This window comes from Neoarius graeffei, chromosome 5, assembly GCF_027579695.1.
Source record: "Neoarius graeffei isolate fNeoGra1 chromosome 5, fNeoGra1.pri, whole genome shotgun sequence".
Lineage (NCBI taxonomy): Eukaryota > Metazoa > Chordata > Actinopteri > Siluriformes > Ariidae > Neoarius > Neoarius graeffei.
In genome coordinates, this window is record NC_083573.1 from 52,881,790 (window position 1) to 52,904,116 (window position 22,327).

The 22,327-nt window shown below is 40.5% G+C and overlaps 1 protein-coding gene across 6 annotated transcripts; it reads left to right on the forward strand.

Moving 5' to 3' along the window:
• Nucleotides 1–1,319: 1,319 nt before the first annotated feature.
• On the forward strand, nt 1,320–17,066 carry LOC132886860 (holocytochrome c-type synthase). Of its 6 annotated transcripts, XM_060922024.1 has the most exons (8): nt 1,350–1,407; nt 1,882–1,915; nt 2,018–2,143; nt 2,221–2,369; nt 2,466–2,614; nt 5,018–5,137; nt 14,257–14,343; nt 14,459–17,066. In XM_060922024.1, the coding sequence occupies exons 3-8, from the start codon at nt 2,038–2,040 to the stop codon at nt 14,655–14,657; spliced, it is 810 nt and encodes a 269-aa protein (XP_060778007.1). In that variant the 5' UTR covers nt 1,350–1,407; nt 1,882–1,915; nt 2,018–2,037; the 3' UTR covers nt 14,658–17,066. The 6 variants fall into 6 exon arrangements, with proteins under 6 accessions (XP_060778008.1, XP_060778010.1, XP_060778012.1 ...); XM_060922025.1 differs by lacking the exon at nt 1,882–1,915 and having other exon boundaries at nt 1,320–1,407; XM_060922027.1 differs by lacking the exon at nt 1,882–1,915 and having other exon boundaries at nt 1,320–1,407; nt 2,238–2,369.
• The last annotated feature ends 5,261 nt before the right edge of the window (nt 17,067–22,327 follow it).

The following is a 22,327-nucleotide window of genomic DNA, read 5'->3' on the forward strand; positions in this document are numbered from 1 at the left end:
TGCTTCTCAGAAATAAATCTCAAAATGTTCGGCTATGTGAAACATTTCATCCTTTCACACACGTAATGTCCCAAACAGCAGTGGCACACAGCTTTGCGCATTCAGTTTGACAGCCATGGGTCAACTTACAAGGGCACTTTCCTACTTTTCTGGAAAGCGAAGTCATTAATTAAATCATTGAACTCAAGCTGGCGTAGCGTGTGAAGACATGGTGGACAGTGATCATATTGACAATGACGGGTGATTTATGCGACGGGACAAGGTGGGATTCCTTACGGGTGGCGAAATGCATCAAAAATGTTATCAGTATGATCAAAACTTCTGAAAATATTGTTTCATATTTTCCGATCTGGGCGGCACGGTGGTGTAGTGGTTAGCGCTGTTGCCTCACAGCAAGAAGGTCCTGGGTTCGAGCCCCGGGGCCGGCGAGGGCCTTTCTGTGCAGAGTTTGCATGTTCTCCCCGTGTCCGCGTGGGTTTCTTCCGGGTGCTCCGGTTTCCCCCACAGTCCAAAGACATGCAGGTTAGGTTAACTGGCGACTCTAAATTGACCGTAGGTGTGAATGGTTGTCTGTGTCTATGTGTCAGCCCTGTGATGACCTGGCGACTTGTCCAGGGTGTACCCCGCCTTTCGCCCGTAGTCAGCTGGGATAGGCTCCAGCTTGCCTGCGACCCTGTAGAAGGATAAAGCGGCTAGAGATAATGAGATGAGATGAGATTTTCCGATCTCGCTACCGCCGAGGCCCTGGGCAGCTGCCCATGAAGCCCATTAGGATAACGCGTCCTTGATCCTCCCCTTCGTTTTCTGAACTCATTTAGGCACTTTTTACGTCTCTTTGTCGACAGTTTCTCTCTTCTCGCTTAGCTGCTAGGCTCAAAAGTTGTGTGTGGTAATGATGCATACATTTCTATGGTTACGTGTGTGCGTTCTGTGTATGTCTTTTGATGGCGCCTGAGTGGAAAGCCTGCGAAATGATTCTTGGGGGTCAGAGAGAGAGAGAGAGAGAGAGAGAGGGATGCGTGTTTGGACAACCAACTGAAAACTTTGAAATTATCGTACATTTCAGATTTTTTCCTATTATTGATCGTACATCGTACAGAGGGCAAAATTATCGTACATCTGGCGACACTGGACTCAAAAGAATCTAATGCAATAATGGAATGACACTGAAGGTGGCAGCAATGCAACAAATTGAATACCAGCTGCCATAAAACGCCATAGAAGAAGAAGCAGAAGAAGGAGAAGCTGTGTGTAAGGTGAAGTGACACCTTGTCACCTGTAGGTGGCAGTAATAACAGTTGAAGTGTTTAAGGTCGATTGGACGAAGAAGCACTAGGAGGCTTGTGGGTAGCTGCTGCACGTTGACATTGGGATCGGGTTGTATCTCGTGTGAGCGGGTGAATTGAAGTAAAGGCTTTATGCTTGGCTGTATTATGTATTCTTTACTGTGGCGTATGTGGGATGGATAGGATTATTTACACTTAGCGAGATGCTAGTAGGGGTCGTTAATAGGAGTAAAGTACATTTAATTGGGAATATGTTGAAAGTATGTACACTGATTTAGCTAGCTGTTACTGCTGATGGACAATTTATGAATAATTAATCGCTTATGTGTGTGTATTTATTTATTTATTTATTTATTTACTTATTATCGTTTTCCTGAAAAGTACTCGTATCCTTCATGCCTGTAACAAGAACTCGGTTAGCTGAGAGAATTTTTTTTTTTACCTGATTTAATTGAGAATAACTACATCTAAATAAAATTAGTTTGGATAATTAAAATGTCTGGTAAAGGTAAACTATTGATAAGCTAGCTTAATTGACTTGCTTTAAAGGTCACCTTGTGCAAATGTTAAGTACATATTTATTTCACTATACAAGTTGCTGTCACTAATTATTTGAAGAAAGCAAGCAAGTAAGCATACATAACACGTAGTTTGCTAAATGGTCCTCTTGTTTGGCTATTTAAGGCTCCTTATGGCTTATGTAATATCCATTTCCTGTTATTTCTTTGAAGGAAGAGTGCAGGACTTGAGGATGGGTGGCTCAGTGTCCAGTCCTGCTGCCAGTGTGAAAGCAGATGCTCAGTTTGGCAGCAGCGTGCCACCACAGGGCTGTCCAATGCACCAGGCACGCCAGGAAAGTAAGTCCATTGCAAAACTTAGGTCTTCACTGATCAACTTAGAACATTTTTCACATATACCATGTCTTAAATTCAAGCTTCTCCTCCATCTGAGTGCCCCATGCATCAGGCTGAGTCTCAGACCGCAGTTCCTGCAGGACCAGCGCACCAGCTGAGGGCCTACGACTTTGTGCAGTGCCCCATGAAGGCTGCGAATGAAACGTCTGACATTGATCCAACAAATATGGTACAGACCCTTACTTCTGGATATGATACTTTGCTTGTTTGCTTCTGAAATGATGAACCACAAACTGACTCTCGTGTGTGTCTGTGTTCCTGTTAGATGCCACCACCAAACCAACAGCCAGCTCCTGACCAGCCTTTCCCCTTGCCAGTTAACAGAGAGGAAGCCACCATTCCTAGATTTGGGACTGATAAAAACTGGGTCTATCCCTCAGAACAAATGTTCTGGAATGCCATGTTGAGAAAGGGGTATGTTTATAACATTTTTGTCGCATACTAAATAATACTAGCACATTCAGATATTGCTATAGGTTGTATTCAGCCACATGACTTTTGCTTGCGAGTTTACTTCTGGTGAATGAAGTGGTGTTCAGGCAAAGCAGTTTAGCTGCAGTTATGTAATGAACTAGTAAAAGCGTCTGACTATTTTCGCAGTTTAGAGGCTAATGCACAGTCAAGATACCTTCAGAAAGTTGCTGTTTACAGTGGGAGAAATCCTTACACACTAGTAAAGAAGGATTTTTCTGTTAAGTTGGATAATTATCCATTTGTTGAGTTCCTGACATCTCAAACTACCTGGTGCTGCAGACATCGTTCTGCATGGACACACAGATTAAAAACCTGGAAGAGCATGGAGGCATACAACTTTTTATGTGGCTGGGTTAAAGATCTGGGGATCAGGACACTACAAGATAAATCCTGTTTTGTTTATGCCCGGGTAAGTAGGCATTTTTGGGCTTTTTGTACGCGTCTTTGCAGTGGTTGCTAGGACGCTACAAGTTTTAATATCGGGTGTAAACAAACCGCAGCTGCTCAATTCTCAATCCTGCCTGCTCTCCTCTTCCAGCAAAGGTATTTTTTTTAACAGAGAAAATGCAGTGAGAAGAAATAAATGCTGCATATCATAAAGATTGGTAGGACATCCTGATAAATAAAGTGAAAACATATATATGTTAGTTTACAATATGGTGACCACGATCAAACATTAAACAAAAACACATCTGGAACAAAATAGAAACACAAGTACTTCTTAATTATAACTAAACACTAAAAATAAGTTCTGTTTTCTATCTCATCTAAACTCTGTGGGCTTGTCAGATCACACACTGATCGACACCAGTGTCTCCCAACAACATGAACAACTTCTTGATAGTACCAGTATTGGCAGTCATTGAGTGATGGGATGGGATGTTTTGCACAGGGAAGGTGATGAAAATAAGATAAGATTGTGTGGACTCCACTGCTTCTTCCCGTTCTCCTCGCTTGTTTAAAAAAGCAACACTGATCAGCAGTGCAGTTTGCAGAAGCAGCATGTTTATCATGTCTGGTTTAAAATGGCATGAAAGCCTTTTGTCTGCTAATTCAGCTGCTTCCAGTCATGTGGTGGCATGCAGCTTATTTACCATTTAGGGTAGTGAGTTCTGCTGGTGAAGCTCAGCAAGATCAGCTAAAATTGCATATTTGTTAAATAGTTTTTGACTTTTCAAACTGCCCAAGTGTAAATTATAACTATTACATGTTTATTATGAGTATTAATGTGGGTTATTTGGACAAATATACAGCTTGTCTTGCTTCTCGCAGTGCTAGCTGTACAGTAGATCAGTGGTCACCAACCTTTTTATGCCCGAGATCCCTAACCTCTGCCTAGATGGCAAGCAAGATCTACCCCTTGAAGCGTTGACAGAAAAAAAATCCAGACTAGACTGTTTCAAGTTGAGGCTTTTTATTTAGCCTAATTTTAACTAAACAATGGAAATTAACTATACACAAAAAATATATAGGCCTATATATCTGTAGAGCAGAATGAATGAACCACCAATGACTCAGATTATCAATATCAACTAATAATATTATGAGAAAGCTGAACTGTTAACACCAGTTGCACTGTCTTGTTTGTATTGTAACACTAAATTAATTAATTTCACAGCAACATAAAATGGAAATTGTCAACTGAAATTACAACACAACAGTGATGATATATCACAAATTGTAACTTATTAAGTGACAAAATGACAACTTCAATTCAACATGAAATGATTTTCTTTAACCATGCACACACAATAAAGACAAATATGTACTTGCAGTGATATTACTACCACACATTCATGAGGTCGTCACCTGGAATGCTTTTCAATTAACAACTGTGCCTCGTCAAAAGTTAATTAGTGCAATTTCTTGCCTTCTTAATGTGTTTGAGATCAGATAGTAAATAATATACAGTAAATAGCCCTATTTCACAACTGTAGTAATTCATATTATATCAAGAGCCGCTCAACTAAGTAAAGAGAAATGACATCCATCATTACTTTAAGACATGAAGTAACTTTTAATGAATAAAAATAAAGAAAAACCATTGAATTAGGTGTGTCCATGCTTTTGACTGATACTGTAGTGCTGCCAACCAAAAATAAGATGGGGGGGGAAATTGAAACTTCTAATAGAAACAAGAAAGTTCTTTCTTGTTGCCATTCATGGTACATTAAGCTCTTAAGAAGATAATTAAGCTAATTAAAAGGAAAATAAAGTGACAGGGGCTTTGAAACTTTTGTTTCAAATGTAATGAGTAATGAATTAATTCCAGCGTGCAAATACAGAAACCAACACTTTTTCTTAACATGTCTGAAGCACAGAAATAATGGTCTTTTTGTATAGGTGGCGTTGGAAGGATGACAGTCTTTCCCCAGAAGACATGACTAATATCATCAAAATCCACAACCGCAACAATGAACAGGCCTGGGAGGAGATCCTAAAGTGGGAGGCACTGCATGCTCAGTGAGTACATAGTTGTTGTTACCTAATAATAATAGCAGTAGTAGTAGTAGATTTACTATCTACTTTATTAGGAATACTTGCTGATGACGGACCATGTATGGGTGGGGATATTTCTTTTTTGCAAAAAGAAGTATTGGGAGATGTGGGCGGGGGGTGTTAGGGTTGTTTTGTGTGGGTTTTTTTTTTTGTTCTGTTTATTGTAGTCTGCACAGCTGGGATTGTGGGTGGGCATTCCCCTCTATGGGCACACCTTCAGATGTTCAATGTATTATTACCAAATGGCTAAAATGATGAAAATTATAACATGGAATATAAATGGTTCCCAGATTCCTATAAAAAGAAAGAAGTGGTTAAGCTATCTGAAGTCTCACCAAGCAGATATTGCTTTAATTCAAGAGACTCATATGGAGGGTAAAGAAGCAGAGAAGCTCAAACGTGATTGGGTAGGACAGGTATTTCACAGTTCGTACAGTAGTAAGAAGAATGGGGTGGCAATATTGGTGCACAAAAAACTAAACTTAGTAATGCTCAATCAGAAGAAAGATGAGGAGGGTAGGATGATTTGTATTCATGCTGCCATTGATGGAGTGAAGATGAATATTTGTAATTTGTATGCTCCAAACAAAGATGATAGCGACTTTTTTCATATGGTTAATAAGAGTGTTGGGGAACTTGAAGAGGCTCAGATAGTGATGGCTGGTGACTTTAATCAAGTACAAGATGCCTATATAGATCGAACTACATATCATAAATCTGTGCCAAGAGACAGGTTAGCTATACAACTGATGATGAAAGACCATGGCCTGATAGATATCTGGAGGGTGGTCAATCCTAGAGAAAAAGAATATACTTTTTTCTCCCACGTGCATAAATCATACTCAAGGATAGACTATTTCTTGGTTTCAAGAAAAATGACTGAGGTTGTAGCTGAGTGCAAGATTGGAGCAATAGCTTTGTCTGATCATGCTCCAGTAGAGTTGATATTAGAGCTGAAATCAAGTAAGCCAAGTGGAGGTCGGTGGAGACTAAATGTGTCATTTCTTCAGGATCCCACACTTAAGGCATTTATGGACACCCACCTTAAGAGCTTTTTTGAGCAAAATGTAGATTCAACAGAGAAGATCTCAAGTGTATGGGAAGCTTCAAAAGCGTTTATGAGGGGCCATTTCATCTCAAAGTCAAGTTATTTAAAAAGAATGTCTTCTTTGAAGATTAAGGAATTAGAATCCCAGATCAAAAGTAAGGAAACCATGTTGTCACAATCTTATAGTGAACATCGATTTAAAGAAATATGTAACTTGAAATTTCAGCTAAATGAGATTTATAATAAGAAGGCAGAATATGCCCTTTTCAGATTGAAGACCAGTTTCTATGAGAGTGGTGAGAAGGCAAGTAAATTGTTGGTTTCACAACTGAAGAGGAAGGATGCTAGCCTCTTAATACCAGCCATTAATAATGATAGAGGGGAGGTGCTGACAGAGAATGCAGAAATTAATGGGATATTTAAGAATTTCTATGAATATTTATACAGATCAGAAATCCCTGTTGATAAGGATAGGTATACAGATTTTTTTTTTTCCAAATATAGAGATCCCTGTTGTGTCGCCAACACAAGTGCACATGATGGATACCCCTATAGACGAATTGGAGGTTAGAGCTGCCATTCTGTCAATGAAATCTGGAAAGTCACCGGGTCTTGTTGGTTTTACGGCTGAATACTACAAGGTCAATATTGACACATTGGCTCCCATTTTAACAATGGTTTTCACAGAAGCATTTGAGGAGGGGGAACTCCCTCCCACCTTTAATGACGCAGTAATAACTGTTCTACTGAAGAAAGATAAGGACCCGTATGCACCAAGTAGCTATAGGCCAATTAGCTTGGAGAACGTGGATTGTAAAATTCTGTCTAAGGTATTGGCAATGAGACTGGAGAAAGTCTTACCAACGATCATTAATGGAGATCAGGTTGGTTTTGTTAAGGGTAGATCTTCTGCAGATAACCTTAGGCACCTGTTACATCTTATGTGGATAAATCGTGATGAGGGTGTTCCTGTGGCTGCTTTTTCTCTGGATGCTATGAAGGCGTTTGATAGAGTAGAGTGGGGGTATTTGATACACACACTGCAGGCCTTTGGTTTTGGGAAGGGATTTATCAAATGGGTTAAGGTTTTGTATTCAGCACCACGGGCAGCTGTTCTAACGAATGGCATCATGTCCCCTTTTTTTAATTTAGGAAGAGGCACAAGGCAGGGGGACCCATTATCCCCACTGTTATTTACCTTATTTGTGGAACAGTTGGCAATCGCTATAAGAGCTGATCCAAAAGTTAAGGGAGTGTTGGCAGGGGGGCAAATGCATAAGGTGTTTCTATATGCTGATGACATATTACTGATGTTGTCAGATCCAGCCTCCTCTATTCCAGGGGTTATGGATATTATTGAGAATTTCTCAAGAATTTCAGGCTATAAAATCAATTGGCAAAAATCTGAAGTAATGCCAGTGTCCAGTAGTTGCTCAAAGGCAGATATTGGGGCGTTTGCATTCACTTGGATACCATCAGGAATGAAATATCTGGGCATAAGGTTGACCATGGATTTCCAAACATTGGTACAAATTAATGTGAATCCAATTCTTCAGAATATTAAGACCAGCTTTGATAGGTGGAAAGTATTACATTTATCTTTGTGGGGTAAAATAAATACAGTTAAAATGATGGTCTCTTCAAAGGTCAGCTATGTTTCCATGATGATTCCTCTGACTATTCCTGATTCGTTGATAAGGCAATATAATGATATGGTTAAAGAGTATTTGTGGGAGGGGAAAGAAGCCTAGGATTAGTTTAAATAAATTATTTACTACTAGGAGAAAGGGTGGACTGGCTTTGCCAAATGTGGATCTGTATAGTATCTCCTTTGAAGTGTTCAGACTGTGTGAGCACTGGACACAGAATGACTTAAAATTGGGATGGTTAGAAATTGAGAGGTCTCTGACCTTTCCATTTAGACACATAGATGCTTTGTCTCAAAAACTACTAGATGCCCAAAAAGTCAATCCCATATTTCAACATTCCAGGTATGTCTGGACAAAAGTCCATAAATTGCTTGGAGTGAGTCCTTACAAACAGGCTTACTCATCTATATGGGACAATCCTGCAATTAAAATAGGGAAGAGACCAGTGTTCTGGAAGACATGGCACGATAAGGGTATTACCACTATTGCTGATCTTTTTGAGGAGGGAGTGTTTGTTTCATTTCAAAGGCTCAAAGACAAATATAATGTAAATGACAAGGGGGATTTTTGGAAATATCTTCAGTTACGAAGTTCTGTATTGTCTATGGGTTATAATGCAGGACAGGCTGAGAATGTCCTGCAAAGTTTCTTTAAGTTTCCAAGGTTTGGGCAGTCATCTTCTGTTTTTTATAACATGGCTGCTAATGCTCTGTATGGTGTAAATGAAAATCTGAGGTTAATATGGCAAAAAGATTTAGGTCTTGAGTTGGAACAAGGTGTTTGGGATAATATTGCGCATAACATGGGTTGGTCAGTGAGAGATGTTAAGACAAGATTTGTACATTACAAAATAATTCATAAATACTACTGGACGCCTGTTAGGCTTAAGCGACTTGGTCTAATCAATAGCGATGAATGTTGGAAATGTAAGAATTCTAGGGGTACTTTTCTACACCTCATGTAGGATTGTCCACTTGTCTCTCCCTTTTGGACTCAAGTGATTGGGACTATGGAAGAGTGGTTGGAGCAGCCTTCGCCGGGTTCACCTCGGTGCTGCTTGCTCGGCGATCGAACGGTGCTAACGGCTGATCTTACAAAGGCACAGTTTGGATTAATTCTTGCAGGCTTCCTTACTACAGCCAAAGTTATTTTAAGGAAATGGAAAAGTACAAGTGCACCTTGCTATAAGGACTGGATCGAGCTCATGACAAGTACAGCCTCTTACGAACTAATGCTTGCCAAAGTGAAAGACACTGTGTCAAAGTTTTCTGCTATGTGGGATAGTTTCCTTACATATATTAAAGGGGAGGATCAGTGAGAAATGAGGTACAATACTAACTGACCTAAGGTACTGTGCATTGTGATGTGTGCTGGGGGAGGGGAAGAAGGGGGGATCTGCTGTGTGGCTATGTTGTGTTTGGGTGTTGTAATTGTCCTTATGCATATGTTTGAAAAAAAAATGTGAATTACAAAAAAGGAATACTTGCTGATCATAATATCTCGTTTCTAGAGTTGTATCCTCAAGCTTGTGCATTCTGAGATGCTTTTCTGCTGACCATAGTTGTACAGAGTGGTTACATTACTGTAGACTTACTGTCCTCTTGACCCAATCTGGTTATTCTCCTCTGATCACTCTCATCAATATGGCATTTCTGCCAACAGAAATGCTGCTCGCTGCCTTTATTTAAAAAAAATAAATAAATAAATTCTGTGTAAATTCAAGACTGTTCTGTGTGGAAAATCCCAGGCAATCAGCAGTTTCTGAAATACTTAAAGCAGACTGTCCAGTGTTTCCTCTAAGATTTATTTCAGCAGCGAGGGTAAAGGGTTTTGTTGTACCTGGCTGGTACACATGCAGTATGCCAGTGGTTGGAGTGAATATCAGTAGGTATTTAAAAACATTAATTATTAAATTATTTAATATTGTTTTAACTCTTTACCCCTTAAAGCAGTTGCTACAGCCACCCTTGTATATGTATATACTGTTCACCCTGAGAACATATTTACAAGGAAAAAAAAAGTCTAAAGACAAGGTTTTGACAAGGTTTTAGGCCCTGTCCACATGGCAACGGATTCAGGTGACTCCGATACAATTGCTTATCGTTTAGGCCTGGCATCCACACGGCACCAGCGTTTTGGGTGCCCAAAACGCAATCTTTTTGAGAACGGGTTCCAGAGTGGAAAGATCTGGCAACGTTGCCGTTGTGAAGTCGTCTGGATGAGTAGAACGGATTTGTTTACGATGACGTCACAACCACATGACTGTGAGTGCTTCACGCCGGGTAGAAGTGTAACGAACTCGATGCGAGTTGTCAACAAATCCTATAACTTGGTTCATGAAACATGCTTACAAAATATTTTCACTGTGAATATTTATTGTGTAATGGTGCAAAGTGAGAGAGAGAGAGAGAGAGAGAGACTCTGCCCTTAGGGCAGAGTCAATCCCGCCAGCAAAAATAGGGAAAAAAAGGAGCGATCTCACCTCTTCAGATGATGGTTTAAGTCCTACAATACATTCCTCAAAAAGGGCATAGAAGAGCAAATTAATCCATCAACGTGTAGCATTCAATTTATTCCGGACCATTAAAGACGCCGCCTTCCGCGTAGAATCATACGTCATCCTCGCCGCCATATTGGATAGGTCAAAGCGGAGAATAAAGATTCATGTGCTGCGTTTAACTGTGCCAACAGGTTTACCATCCAAACGAGATCACATGGGATTACCTTTCACAGGTGAGAAACAACAAATTAATCCATCAACGTGTAGCATTCAATTTATTCCGGACCATTAAAGACGCCGCCTTCCGTGTAGAATCATACGTCATCCTCGCCGCCATATTGGATAGGTCAAAGCGGAGAATAAAGATTAGCTGCGTTTAACTGTACCAACAGGTTTGCCGTCCAAACGAGATCACATGGGATTACCTTTCACAGGTGAGACTGGAAAAATACTTTTCATTGTATTTGGTCATTATAACGTAATTTTACGAACAGATTTTCCTGACTTTGTGGCTAATATGAAGTCTCGCGCATAATAGTTTATGCGCATGCGTCCTTACTACTTCTATTGTTCTGGTGTCTCCGAAGGGACCGTCTTACAGCGCCCCTAGAGGTGTGGCATGTGTATTGCATCGTTTTCAGCAAGCGTTGCGTTGCTATATGGACCTGATATTTTACTGATCGTTGCCCATTTGGACGCGATATATTTTTAAATAACATCTCGTTGCCGTTGTCGTGTGGATGTAGCCTTAGACAAGGCATCATATGTCGTCATTAAGGGATATACACGGGGTCGTCATATGTTGTCATTAAGGGGTAAAGAGTTAATTGCCTATTGATGGTCACAAAAATAGTGTCGTCACAATACATGGGCAAAACCAACTTTGATTATTTAATGTTTATAAAATAATTTAACAGTAAAGAGGAAAAATCCAATTCTGTAATTTCAAAAAATCATTTCATAGTTTTAAAAATTAAGTTTAGCATCAAATCAAAATATTTGCATTTAAAAAAAAAATGTATAACTGGGTGCAAATAAGTGGATTGTGACAATCTATCATGATATGGATATTATATTGTCCAACTCTGTTATAAATGTATTATTCTTGGGCACGTTATAACTGAATTTTTTTATTTTTATTTAACAAGTAATTTTATTTTATCTTGGTCTGTTTTTCTCCACTCTCCTCTCCACTCTGCTGCACTACTCCTGCCTCTCTACTTGTCCAATAATGTTACATTTGAGAACGAGTAACGTTAGATAATTCTCTCATCACAAATATTTAATCACACATCCAGTAAGAACATTAGTGGTAGCTATTACAATATTTTAATGTTGCATATTTTAGAACCATAAGGCATTTCTTTCCGTTCAAAACTATGGAGCATAGCTAAGAACCTTGAGCCCCTTCTGAGCTAAAGCATCCTTAAGGGGATGCTGATCCTGGAAATGCCTGGCTTTCCTGCTGCTCCTGCAGACCTGCCCAGGCTGGTACCTGGTGAGCACAGATGGTTCCACCTATAGAGAGAGGGAGTTACTGGCAGCATTGGCATGGCAGCACAAGGGGGTGAGGGAAACTGGGAGGAACGCAGGCTTTGGGGGAATTGGCCCCAAATTTTACCCAAATGTTACTGGCTTCTTTCTGCAAGAATGCAAGAGACACAAATTGCCAGTAATCAAACATAGGTGAAACTCATCACGTGTTACCTGCCAGGTCTACATGACTCCTCCCCACCCACTGTTGATGCTCACTCACACCCTTGCTGCCACAATATTGTAAATATTAATAATTAGTTGGCCAGTAACAACAGTAGATAATGCATTGTGAATGTTTTCTTTAAACAGTCAAATCTATTAACGTTAGCTAGTTAAATCTACCTTTCTTTCTTCTCTTTCTTTTTCTCTTCTTTCCATCACGCCTTCTCATCTCGGTCAAGTGTCGCAACATGTCTCCACTTCCTGTGCCATTTCAAATTAAACACTGTCTCGTATAATTACAACTTCATGGCGTTTCATAAAATTCTGAAGCAGCGGCGGCAATAATTCTGCTGCAGCTGGCCACTGCTGCAAAATGTATTAGTGCATCTCAAACAATTAGAATATCGTGAAAGTTTATTTTTTTATTTGTAATTTAATTCAAAAAGCTAAACTTTCATATATTCTAATTCATTACAGTTAAAGTGAAATATTTCAAGCCTTTTTTTTTTTTTGTTTTCATTCTGATGATTATGGCTTGTAGCTCATGAAAATCAGAAATCCAGTATCTCAAATTAGAAGACTTCCTAAGATCGATCCAAAAAGGATTTACAATACAGAAATGTCCAACTTCTGAAAAGTATGTTCATTTATACACTCAATACTTGGTTGGAGCTCCTTCACCACGAATGACTGCATCAATGCAGCGTGGCATGGAGGTGATCAGCCTGCAACACTGTTGAAGTGCTACTGAAGCCCAGGTTGCTTTGATAGCAGTCTTTAGTTCGTCTGTATTTTTGGGTTGGTGTTTCTCATCTTCCTCTTGACAATACCCCATAGATTCTGTCCAATGTTCAGGTCAGGTGAGTTGGCTGTCCAGTCAAGCACAGTAATATCATGGTCAACAAACCATTTGATAGTAGTTTTGTCACTGTGGGCAGGTGTTAAGTCCTGCTGGAAAAGGAAATCGGTATCTCCATAAAGCTTGTCAGCAGATGGAAGCATGAAGTGCTCTAAAATCTCCTGGTAGAGGGCTGTGTTGACTTTGGACTTGATAAAACAGGTCATCTACTGGTGTTGGTCCACTGGCACCCCAAATCATTACAGACTATGGAAACTTCACGCTGGACTTCAAACACCTTGGATTCTGTGCCTCTCCACTCTTCCTCCAGACTCTAGGAACCTTGACTTCCAAATATAATGTAAAATGTACTTTCATCTGAAAAGAGGACTTTGGACCACTGAGCAACAGTCCAGTTCTTTCTCTCCTTAGCCCAGGTAAGATGCTTCTGACGTTGCCTCTGGTTCAGGAGTGGCTTGATATTGGGAATGTGACCGTTGTAGCCCCTTTCCTGAAGATGTCTGTGTGTGGTGACTTGATGCGCCGACACCAGCCTCGGTCCACTCCTTGTGAAGCTCTCCCAAGTTCTTGAATTGACTTTTCTTGACAGTCCTCTCAAGGCTGCGGTCATCCCTGTTGCTTGTGCACCTTTTCCAGCCAGCTTTTTTAGCAATGACCTTCTGTGGCTTGTCCTCCTTGTGGAGGGTGTCGATGATCGTCTTCTGGACAACCGTCAAGTCAGCAGTCTTTCCCATGATTGCAGTTGCTTGTACTGAACTAGACTGAGAGATGCATAGTAGTTATACTATTTTTATTTATTTATTTATTTTTAATTCAAAATTGAAATGAAATATTCTAATTTTTTAGGGGTTTTTTTTGTGCTGTAGGCCATAATTATCAAAAATAAAATTGAAAAATGCTTGAAACATTTTAGTTTATGTGTAATGGGTCTTGAATATAGTGAAAATATAATTTCTTAACTAACTGATGGAAAATTAAACTTTTTCACAATGATCTAGTTGTTTGAGATGCACCAATTTACAATTTAAAAGCAAGTGTCTGGTTCCAGCAACCAGGAAGCAGTCACTGAAATTCCATTCTAATGTTTGATGTGAGCATTAACTGTAGCTGTTGGCCTGCCTTTGCATGATTTTAATGCATTGTGAGCTTGTGGCAAGAGCATGAATTGCATGAAGGTGCAGGTGTATAAATGTTTCTATGAAAGTGGTTGGGGAGTATAGTAATAGTTTCATGGCAGTTCTACTGAAGTGTAATGCTAATTCTTTTCATTGTTATGGTTTTAAACTCCTGTTAAATCTTTTTTTTTTCTTCTTTGTTTCTGGTTTATAGTGAATGTCCATGTGGCCCAACTTTGAAGCGGTTTGGTGGTAAAGCAAAGGAGTTTTCACCTAGAGCCAGGATACGTCATTGGATGGGGTATGAAGTCCTGTCCTGTTTAAGTGATGAGCTAGCTAGCGTTCTTCAGCTTTCCCTGAATAGTATTCTAACTTTATTTGTGAAGTGTGTTTCAATCAAGCTATTTTGTTTGTAGATACGAACTACCCTTCGACCGGCATGACTGGATCGTGGACCGTTGTGGAAAAGAGGTCCGGTACGTGATTGATTATTATGAAGGAGAGCTTGACAAAAACACGTACCAGTTCTCTGTCTTGGACGTGCGTCCTGCGTTTGACTCTCTCAATGCAGTGTGGGACAGAGTAAAGGTGGCCTGGTGGCGATGGACATCTTAAACTCCTGAAAAGCTTGCAAGGACACTTCTCCTATATCAAGATGTAAATAAAAATTGAATGGTGAAATAGCAATGTATGTTAAAGTATTCTGCACACTGATCACCATGTGGGGGAGTAACGTAGACTTGTGTGCAGATGTGTTTTAGAGATGTGACTGAGATTTCAGTTCTGATCAGTGGCAGGATACCATACAGTTAGGCTCAAAAATATTTGGACAGTGACACAAGTTTTGTTATTTTAGCTGTTTACGAAAACATATTCAGGATACAATTATATAATCAATATGGGCTTAAAGTGCAGACTCTCAGCTGTAATTTGAGAGTATTCACATCCAATTTGGAGCAAGGGTTTAGGAATTACAGCTCTTTAATACATAGCCGCCTCTTTTTCAAGGGACCAAAAGTAATTGGACAATTGACTCAGAAGGCTGCAAAAAAAAAATAACAAGGCTGCATGGGCTCTTCCCTCGTTAACCTGTCATCAATTAAGCAGTTAAAAGGTCTGGAGTTGATTCCAGGTGTGGCGTTTGCATTTGGAAGCTGTTGCTGTGAACACGCATGTGGTCAAAGGAGCTCTCAATGGAGGTGAAACAGACCATCCTGAGGCTGAAAAAAAAAAAGAAGAAATCCATCAGAGAGATAGCAGAAATGTTAGGAGTGGCCAAATCAACAGTTTGGTACATTCTGAGAAAAAAAGAGTGCACTGGTGAGCTTGGGAACTCAAAAAGGCCTGGACGTCCACGGAAGACAACAGTGGTGGATGATCGCAGAATCCTTTCCATGGTGAAGAAAAACCCCTTCACAACATCCACTCAAGTGAAGAACACTCTTTCCAGGAAGTAGGTGTATCAGTATCTAAGTCTACCATAAAGAGAAGACTTCATGAGAGTAAATACAAAGGATTCACCACAAGGTGCAAACCATTAATCAGCCTCAAAAATAGAAAGGCCAGAATTGACTTTGCCAAAAAACACCTGAAGAAGCCAGCCCAGTTCTGGAACAGCATTCTTTGGACAGATGAGACTAAGATCAACCTGTACCAGAATGATGGGAAGAAGAAAGTTTGGAGAAGAATTGGAACAGCTCATGATCCAAAGCACACCACATCTTCTGTAAAACATGGTGGAGGCAGGGTGATGGCATGGGCATGCATGGCTTCCAATGGCACTGGGTCACTTGTGTTTATCGATGATGTGACAGACAGAAGCAGCCGGATGAATTCTGAAGTGTGTAGGGATATACGGTACTTTCTGCTCAGATTCAGCCAAATGCAGCAAAGTTGATTGGACGGCGCTTCACAGTACAGATGGACAATGATCCAAAACATACTGCAAAAGCAACCCAGGAGTTTTTTAAAGCAATGAAGTGGAATATTCTGCAATGGCTGAGTCAGTCACCAGATCTCAGCCCAATCGAGCATGCATTTCACTTGCTCAAGACAAAACTTAAGGCAGAAAGACCTACAAACAAGCAACAACTGAAGACAGCTGCAGTAAAGGCCTGGCAAAGCATCACAAAGGAGGAAACCCAGCGTTTGGTGATGTCCATGGGTTCCAGACTTCAGGGAGTCATTGCCTGCAAAGGATTCTCAACAAAATATTGAAAAGTAGCATTTTACTTAGGGTTATGTTTATTTGTCCAATTACTTTTGAGCCCCTGAAATGAGGAGCGTTTGTATAAAAATAGCTACAGTTCCTACATGTTTAATCATATATTTTTTCAACCCCTTGAATTAAACCTTAAAGTCTGCACTTCAATTCTGTTGTAGTTGTTTCATTTCAAATCCAATGTGATGGCATGCAGAGCCCAAATCATGAAGATTGTGTCACTGTCCAAATATTTCTGGGCTTAACTGTATGTGGGTTTTTTCAAGTACATATGGGATTTCCAACCCCCCCCCCCCCCCCTTTTTTTTTAAAGAAAAAAATTCAGAACCCCAAATGTGCAACTGAATATGTGAAACATTATTATTATTATTATTATTATCTAAGAAGTTGGTTTGAAGTTAACTGGTTTTTGACGTTAATGAAACTGAATGACACTGAAATATAATTTATTGAAAGAAAACATTATCGTTTTAGTTAAACAAGTGAGTAAGGATACTTTAAAATCTAACTCAGTTTTTACACAATTTGCTATAACTTCTCAAATCTGGTAGGAGTTCTTTTGAGTTGTTACATGTTCTGCCATTTTTTTTCTTTTTTTTTCACTCCTTCCCTTCCCCTCTGGTGTGTTATCAGGATTTTCTCATTTCATTTTTACCACTACCTTGTTTTTGACCTCAGATGCATTATTCTTCACTAAATGCTGTTGAATTGATTTTAAAGTTATGCTATACTGGCTATAGTTTTGTGAGTGGGCTGTCTTTTAAGGCTTGTGTATTTAATAAAATAAATGCTGTCCTTATGAATGGTTTGCTTGACCACTTATTTCTGGATTTTCCAAGCCAATTAAAAATGTAACTGGATTACAAACTATTTCATTTGGAATGTTTAGAAATCGAATCATATCGATCTTCAGAAATTTTTCCAGAAGTTAATTTTAATAACCTTGCTTCACCTTTTTCCTCGTTATCATGTCTGGTGGGCAGCACGGTGGTGTAGTGGTTAGCGCTGTCACCTCACAGCAAGAAGGTCCGGGTTTGAGCCCCGTGGCCGGCGAGGGCCTTTCTGTGCGGAGTTTGCATGCTCTCCCCGTGTCTGCGTGGGTTTCCTCTGGGTGCTCCGGTTTCCCCCACAGTCCAAAGACATGCAGGTTAGGTTAACTGGTGACTCTAAATTGACCGTAGGTGTGAATGAGTGTGAATGGTTGTCTGTGTCTATGTGTCAGCCCTGTGATGACCTGGCGACTTGTCCAGGGTGTACCCCGCCTATCTCCCGTAGTCAGCTGGGATAGGCTCCAGCTTGCCTGCGACCCTGTAGAACAGGATAAAGTGGCTAGAGATGATGAGATGAGATCATGTCTGGTTTGCCTGAACATCATGAGTCTGTCCTATCAAGTTGATGTGGTTTCTGCATGCAACCACTAGATGGCCACGTTTACACATCCTTGTCTCCCCACTTTTCATGAGTAGGTCACTTTAGGCATTTTATTTAGAATTTCCAACACTTGTCATATTTTTAGTTTTTGACACCCACATACATAATATACATGACCATTAATGGGACAATAAACATTTTTTTTTTCAACAAAAGAAAACAAGCTTTATCAAACCTAGGGTTAGATCCATAACAAGCAAACTTGAGGTAAGAGTAACAAGGTAAAAGACCTGCAGAGAAAACTTGAGAGGAGCTAAAAATTAATAACAGCAGAACCTAATTTTGTCTGGACAGCACTGGTTGGATTTCCTTTGTGTATGTAGAGATCAGCTGAAAAGTTCACGCAGGTCTTAAGCTGCATAATTATAAAAGGTGAGACGTTACTCATCTGAACCAATAGATGCTCCTGGAAACAAATTCTTGTTGAATGATGCTAGCTAGGAGACTGGTGAAGGTCTGCTCTTAAATGAGTTTTCAAGATGGAATAATACCAGGTACTTTTTGACTTGTGTTAAGGGTGTGTGGGCAAGATTTTCCTGCAGCATGATAAAGCCTCAGGTCTTTCAACTGTTTAAGATGTCGACTTTAGGTGAGCTGAGCATCTCCCACTCAATAAACTTTCATGAAGACTTCATTTTGATTGGTTATTTCAGCTGTTGTTTTTCTGATTGTGCTACAGGATGCAGTAAAACAGTTTCCTTCTCTCTGAAGGGTACAGAGATGCATGTGATTGCTCAGATATGTGCATGTTACATTTCCAGCAGGACTGCTACTTGGTTGAGAGCCAAGGACCTGTGGCGTAGAGCAAATATACAAACAGCCTGTGGCAATTCAGATGGGCTGGCTGATTCCCTGCACCCCTCAACCTGACCAAAGCTCTCTAGCCTCGTCTTATTTACATACCAAAAGATGCTGTGCTGTGCCAAGTAAAATAACAAGCCTTTGTCAAAACTGTAATTAGCTTAAAGGAGATACGCAGAACCATGGCCTCACTTTGTTTATTCTTGAGACCTCAAGAATGGCACAGGAATAGTTTTAAGCGTTAACAATAAATCTAATATAGAATTTTTACGATTAAAGTGATTCATATAGGTAGCGGTCTGAGTGAATGACCTTGACGTCTGTGACGTCACAGCAGGATGTCTATCGGTCTCATCGCCATTTCCACTATACTAAAACACAGAGCTGACTGAAGCTTCGATCTTCCATTTTGAGCTAATTTATTGCCATGCCACGTAGATGTGTTGCTGGCGGGTGCAGCAACATGACAAGGTGGATTTATGTTGGGGGCGTCGTGGCTCAGGTGGTTAAGGCGCCATACCATGAATGCGGGCGACCCGGGTTCGATTCCGGCCTGAGGTCATTTCCCGATCCCTTCCCGTCTCTCTCTCCCGCTCATTTCCTGTCTCTACACTGTCCTATCCAATAAAGGTGCAAAAAGCCCCAAAAAAAATATCTTTAAAGGTGGATTTATGTTGCATTCATGGCCCAAGAATGTTCAAACTGCAAAGGTTTGGACGCATTTTATGAGAAATTCATGGATTGGGCGCCTACGAAGTGGTCTCTCCTCTGCGCTGCACATTTTACTGAGGACTCGTATGAAATCTCTGATCTGTTGAGGAGCATTGGCTATAAGCCCGTATTGAAAGAGGGTTAGTACCAACAATTAAAGGAAAAGAAAACTACAAGAAAAGGAAAGTAAGTTCAGTTGCACCAGTTCTCCTGGAGTGTGAGCCGAGCAGTAATGGCGGAGTACTCAGTATGGAGAAAATGGAGAATGAGTGGAGCAGTCATCAGATTTCTCTGCTGGATATGCTTTTTTTTCTTTCCTGCTGGATATGCTTGCCTCAGCAGCAATATCTCGCCCTTACATGTAAGAAGTGAATGAACGAAGAACTGAATAAGAACTGAAAGTCAGATTGTTTCAAAACATTCAGCCACAAGCTCAGCCTTCAAGAAGTTAGAACACAGACGGGTAAGAAGCGACTCTCACTTGGTTACATAACAACAAAAACAACACCAGGCGTTGTTTACCTGCATTTAGATTAATACATGTAACTTGTATTGTGTGTTTAAGTTACTGGTATAAGATTATTTAATTTGCTTCAGAATGTGATTGTCTCAGTTCATCTGATTATTTAATTAGCCTTTTACATTTTCAGTGAAAATGCATGCATGTACATGTATGTTGCATAAGTTATAACACCTATCCTGTTTTAATGAGAGTCACATGATACTGTCAGTTCAATTCCATCCAATTCTCTAGATGGCTTTGTTCTCTGGCTTTATTTCGTAAGGTGGGGGCCTCCGTGGCCAACGTGTTACTATCGGATTCACTTTCCGATGGTTAGAACTTATACGGTTCTACATGTATAGCAGTAGCATGTACACACACTCCAATTTCAGGGCTATCACAGTGAAATGTACTACTATCTGAGGAATCCGAAGAATCTTCAATAAATCCGAACGAAGACGCCAGTGTAACCACTCTCGCCTGCCGAGTCTGGCTTTGGTCTATAGCAGCGGTTCCCACTGTGACGTCACCGACCCAGGGCTGGCTGGCTCAGCGGGGCAGCTCGAATGCCAACTTTACAGTCAATTTTAACTTTTAAAAAAAAAAATATATATATATATATTATTCCCAATTATGCAGCATACAAGAGTCGAGGATGGAGATACTATCCACTCAGGAATGTATTTAAAAATAAAGGTTCTGCGTCTCTCCTTTAAGTAAATTGTATGTATGAGAGAGATACTGAATTTTATGAAGCTAGTAGTAGGTAATTAAGGGTATAATTTAAAAATAATGTTATCTTGCTGATAACCTGAACCTGTGCATAAAACAATCCAAAGCAATCTATTTAAGGATTTCTCTTTTGGGGAGCTATAACACCCTTTTGTAGACACAGTATATAAACAAAAACATGTATACAGGCATCCATCCATTATCCATAACCACTCATCCTGTGCAGGGTCGCAGGCGAGCTGGAGCCTATCCCAGCTGACTATGGGTGAGAGGCGGGGTACACCCTGGACAAGTCGACAGGTTATCGCAGGGCTGACACACAGAGACAAACAACTATTCACACTCACACCGATGGTCAATTTAGAGTCACCAGTTAACCTAACCTGCATGTCTTTGGACTGTGGGGGAAACCGGAGCGCCCGGAGGAAACCCACACAGACACGGGGAGAACATGCAAACTCCGCACAGAAAGGCCCTCGCCGGCCACTGGGCTCGAACCCAGAACCTTCTTGCTGCGAGGCAACAGTGCTAACCACTACACCACCATGCCGCCTGTATACAGACACTATATTTTTAACAAGCAGTTTGCACAGTTGACCATCTTGTTCAGTAATCTAGAACATACATACCTCACCTGCAATAGCCTGTGCTTTAGATTTACCCAGAGAGAAAACTATAGCTACCATCTGTACGTTTACATCATTTATATTTGCAACATTTATCAGAGACGCTTATACAGAAGTGCTTTCATCAAAAACATATCCTCACACTAGTTCACCAGATCAGGGTCTAAGAGTATCACTGAGCTAAAATCCTGTGAGAGAGAAATTAGTACACTGAGAAAACTCAAGACAAGGGATATTTTTTCATATGGTCATATCTGAGAGTAATGGCATGTTTATCAGAGAATTTGCTGTTCTATGAAAAGCAGCTTATTACCATCTGTTCCGTTTCTCTCATGCCAGTCGCAAATACACGTCAAAACACTTGCTACAATGGAAATAAGTAAATGTGCACTATTTTTTAGTAGAATCTAAAAATAAAGGGCATTTCTATTATTTAAATAATATTCCATTTAGTCAGTGGAGACGGGGGTGGTGCAGTGGTTAGCGCTGTCGCCTCACAGCAAGAAGGTCCGGGTTTGAGCCCCGTGGCCGGTGAGGGCCTTTCTGTGCGGAGTTTGCATGTTCTCCCCATGTCCGCGTGGGTTTCGTCCGGGTGCTCCGGTTTCCCCCACAGTCCAAAGACATGCAGGTTAGGTTAACTGGTGACTCTAAATTGACTGTAGGTGTGAATGTGAGTGTGAATGGTTGTCTGTGTCTATGTGTCAGCCCTGTGATGACCTGGTGACTTGTCCAGGGTGTACCCCGCCTTTCGCCCGTAGTCAGCTGGGATAGGCTCCAGCTTGCCTGCGACCCTGTAGAACAGGATAAAGCGGCTAGAGATAATGAGATGAGTCAATGGAGACTTTTAGAGGACTAATACTCTACAGTGTAGAGAAAAAACACCTGCAAACTGCCTTTGGTCTGATCTGAGGATATAAGTCATCTTTTAAGATGACATGGTAATATCTGTTTTGGTAAAGAACTTAGAATGTGCTGCCATGGAGGTTATTGAATATTAAAATAGTAATAGCGAAGTCAAGGTTCTAATGTCCCTTCTCTTAATTTGACCATGGTTGCAATGATCTTACTGCAATGGGCAGTGGTGGCTCAATGGTTAAGGCTCCGAGTTACTGATCAGAAGGTTGGTGATTCAAACGCCAGAACTGCTATGCTGCTACTGTTGGGGCCTTGAGCAAGGCCCTTAATCCTCTATGCTCCAGGGGCACTGTATCTGACACTGTGCTCTGATACTAACAAGCTGGGATAGAAAAGAATTTCACTG

Bases quoted from the DNA above. Each gene is read 5' to 3' on its own strand.
- LOC132886860 (XM_060922025.1), top strand. From the start codon at position 2,038: ATGGGTGGCTCAGTGTCCAGTCCTGCTGCCAGTGTGAAAGCAGATGCT. The intron at 2,370-2,465 runs GTACAGACCCTT...TGTTCCTGTTAG, and splicing joins ACATTGATCCAACAAATATG to ATGCCACCACCAAACCAACA. The intron at 14,344-14,458 runs GTATGAAGTCCT...TTTTGTTTGTAG, and splicing joins AGGATACGTCATTGGATGGG to ATACGAACTACCCTTCGACC.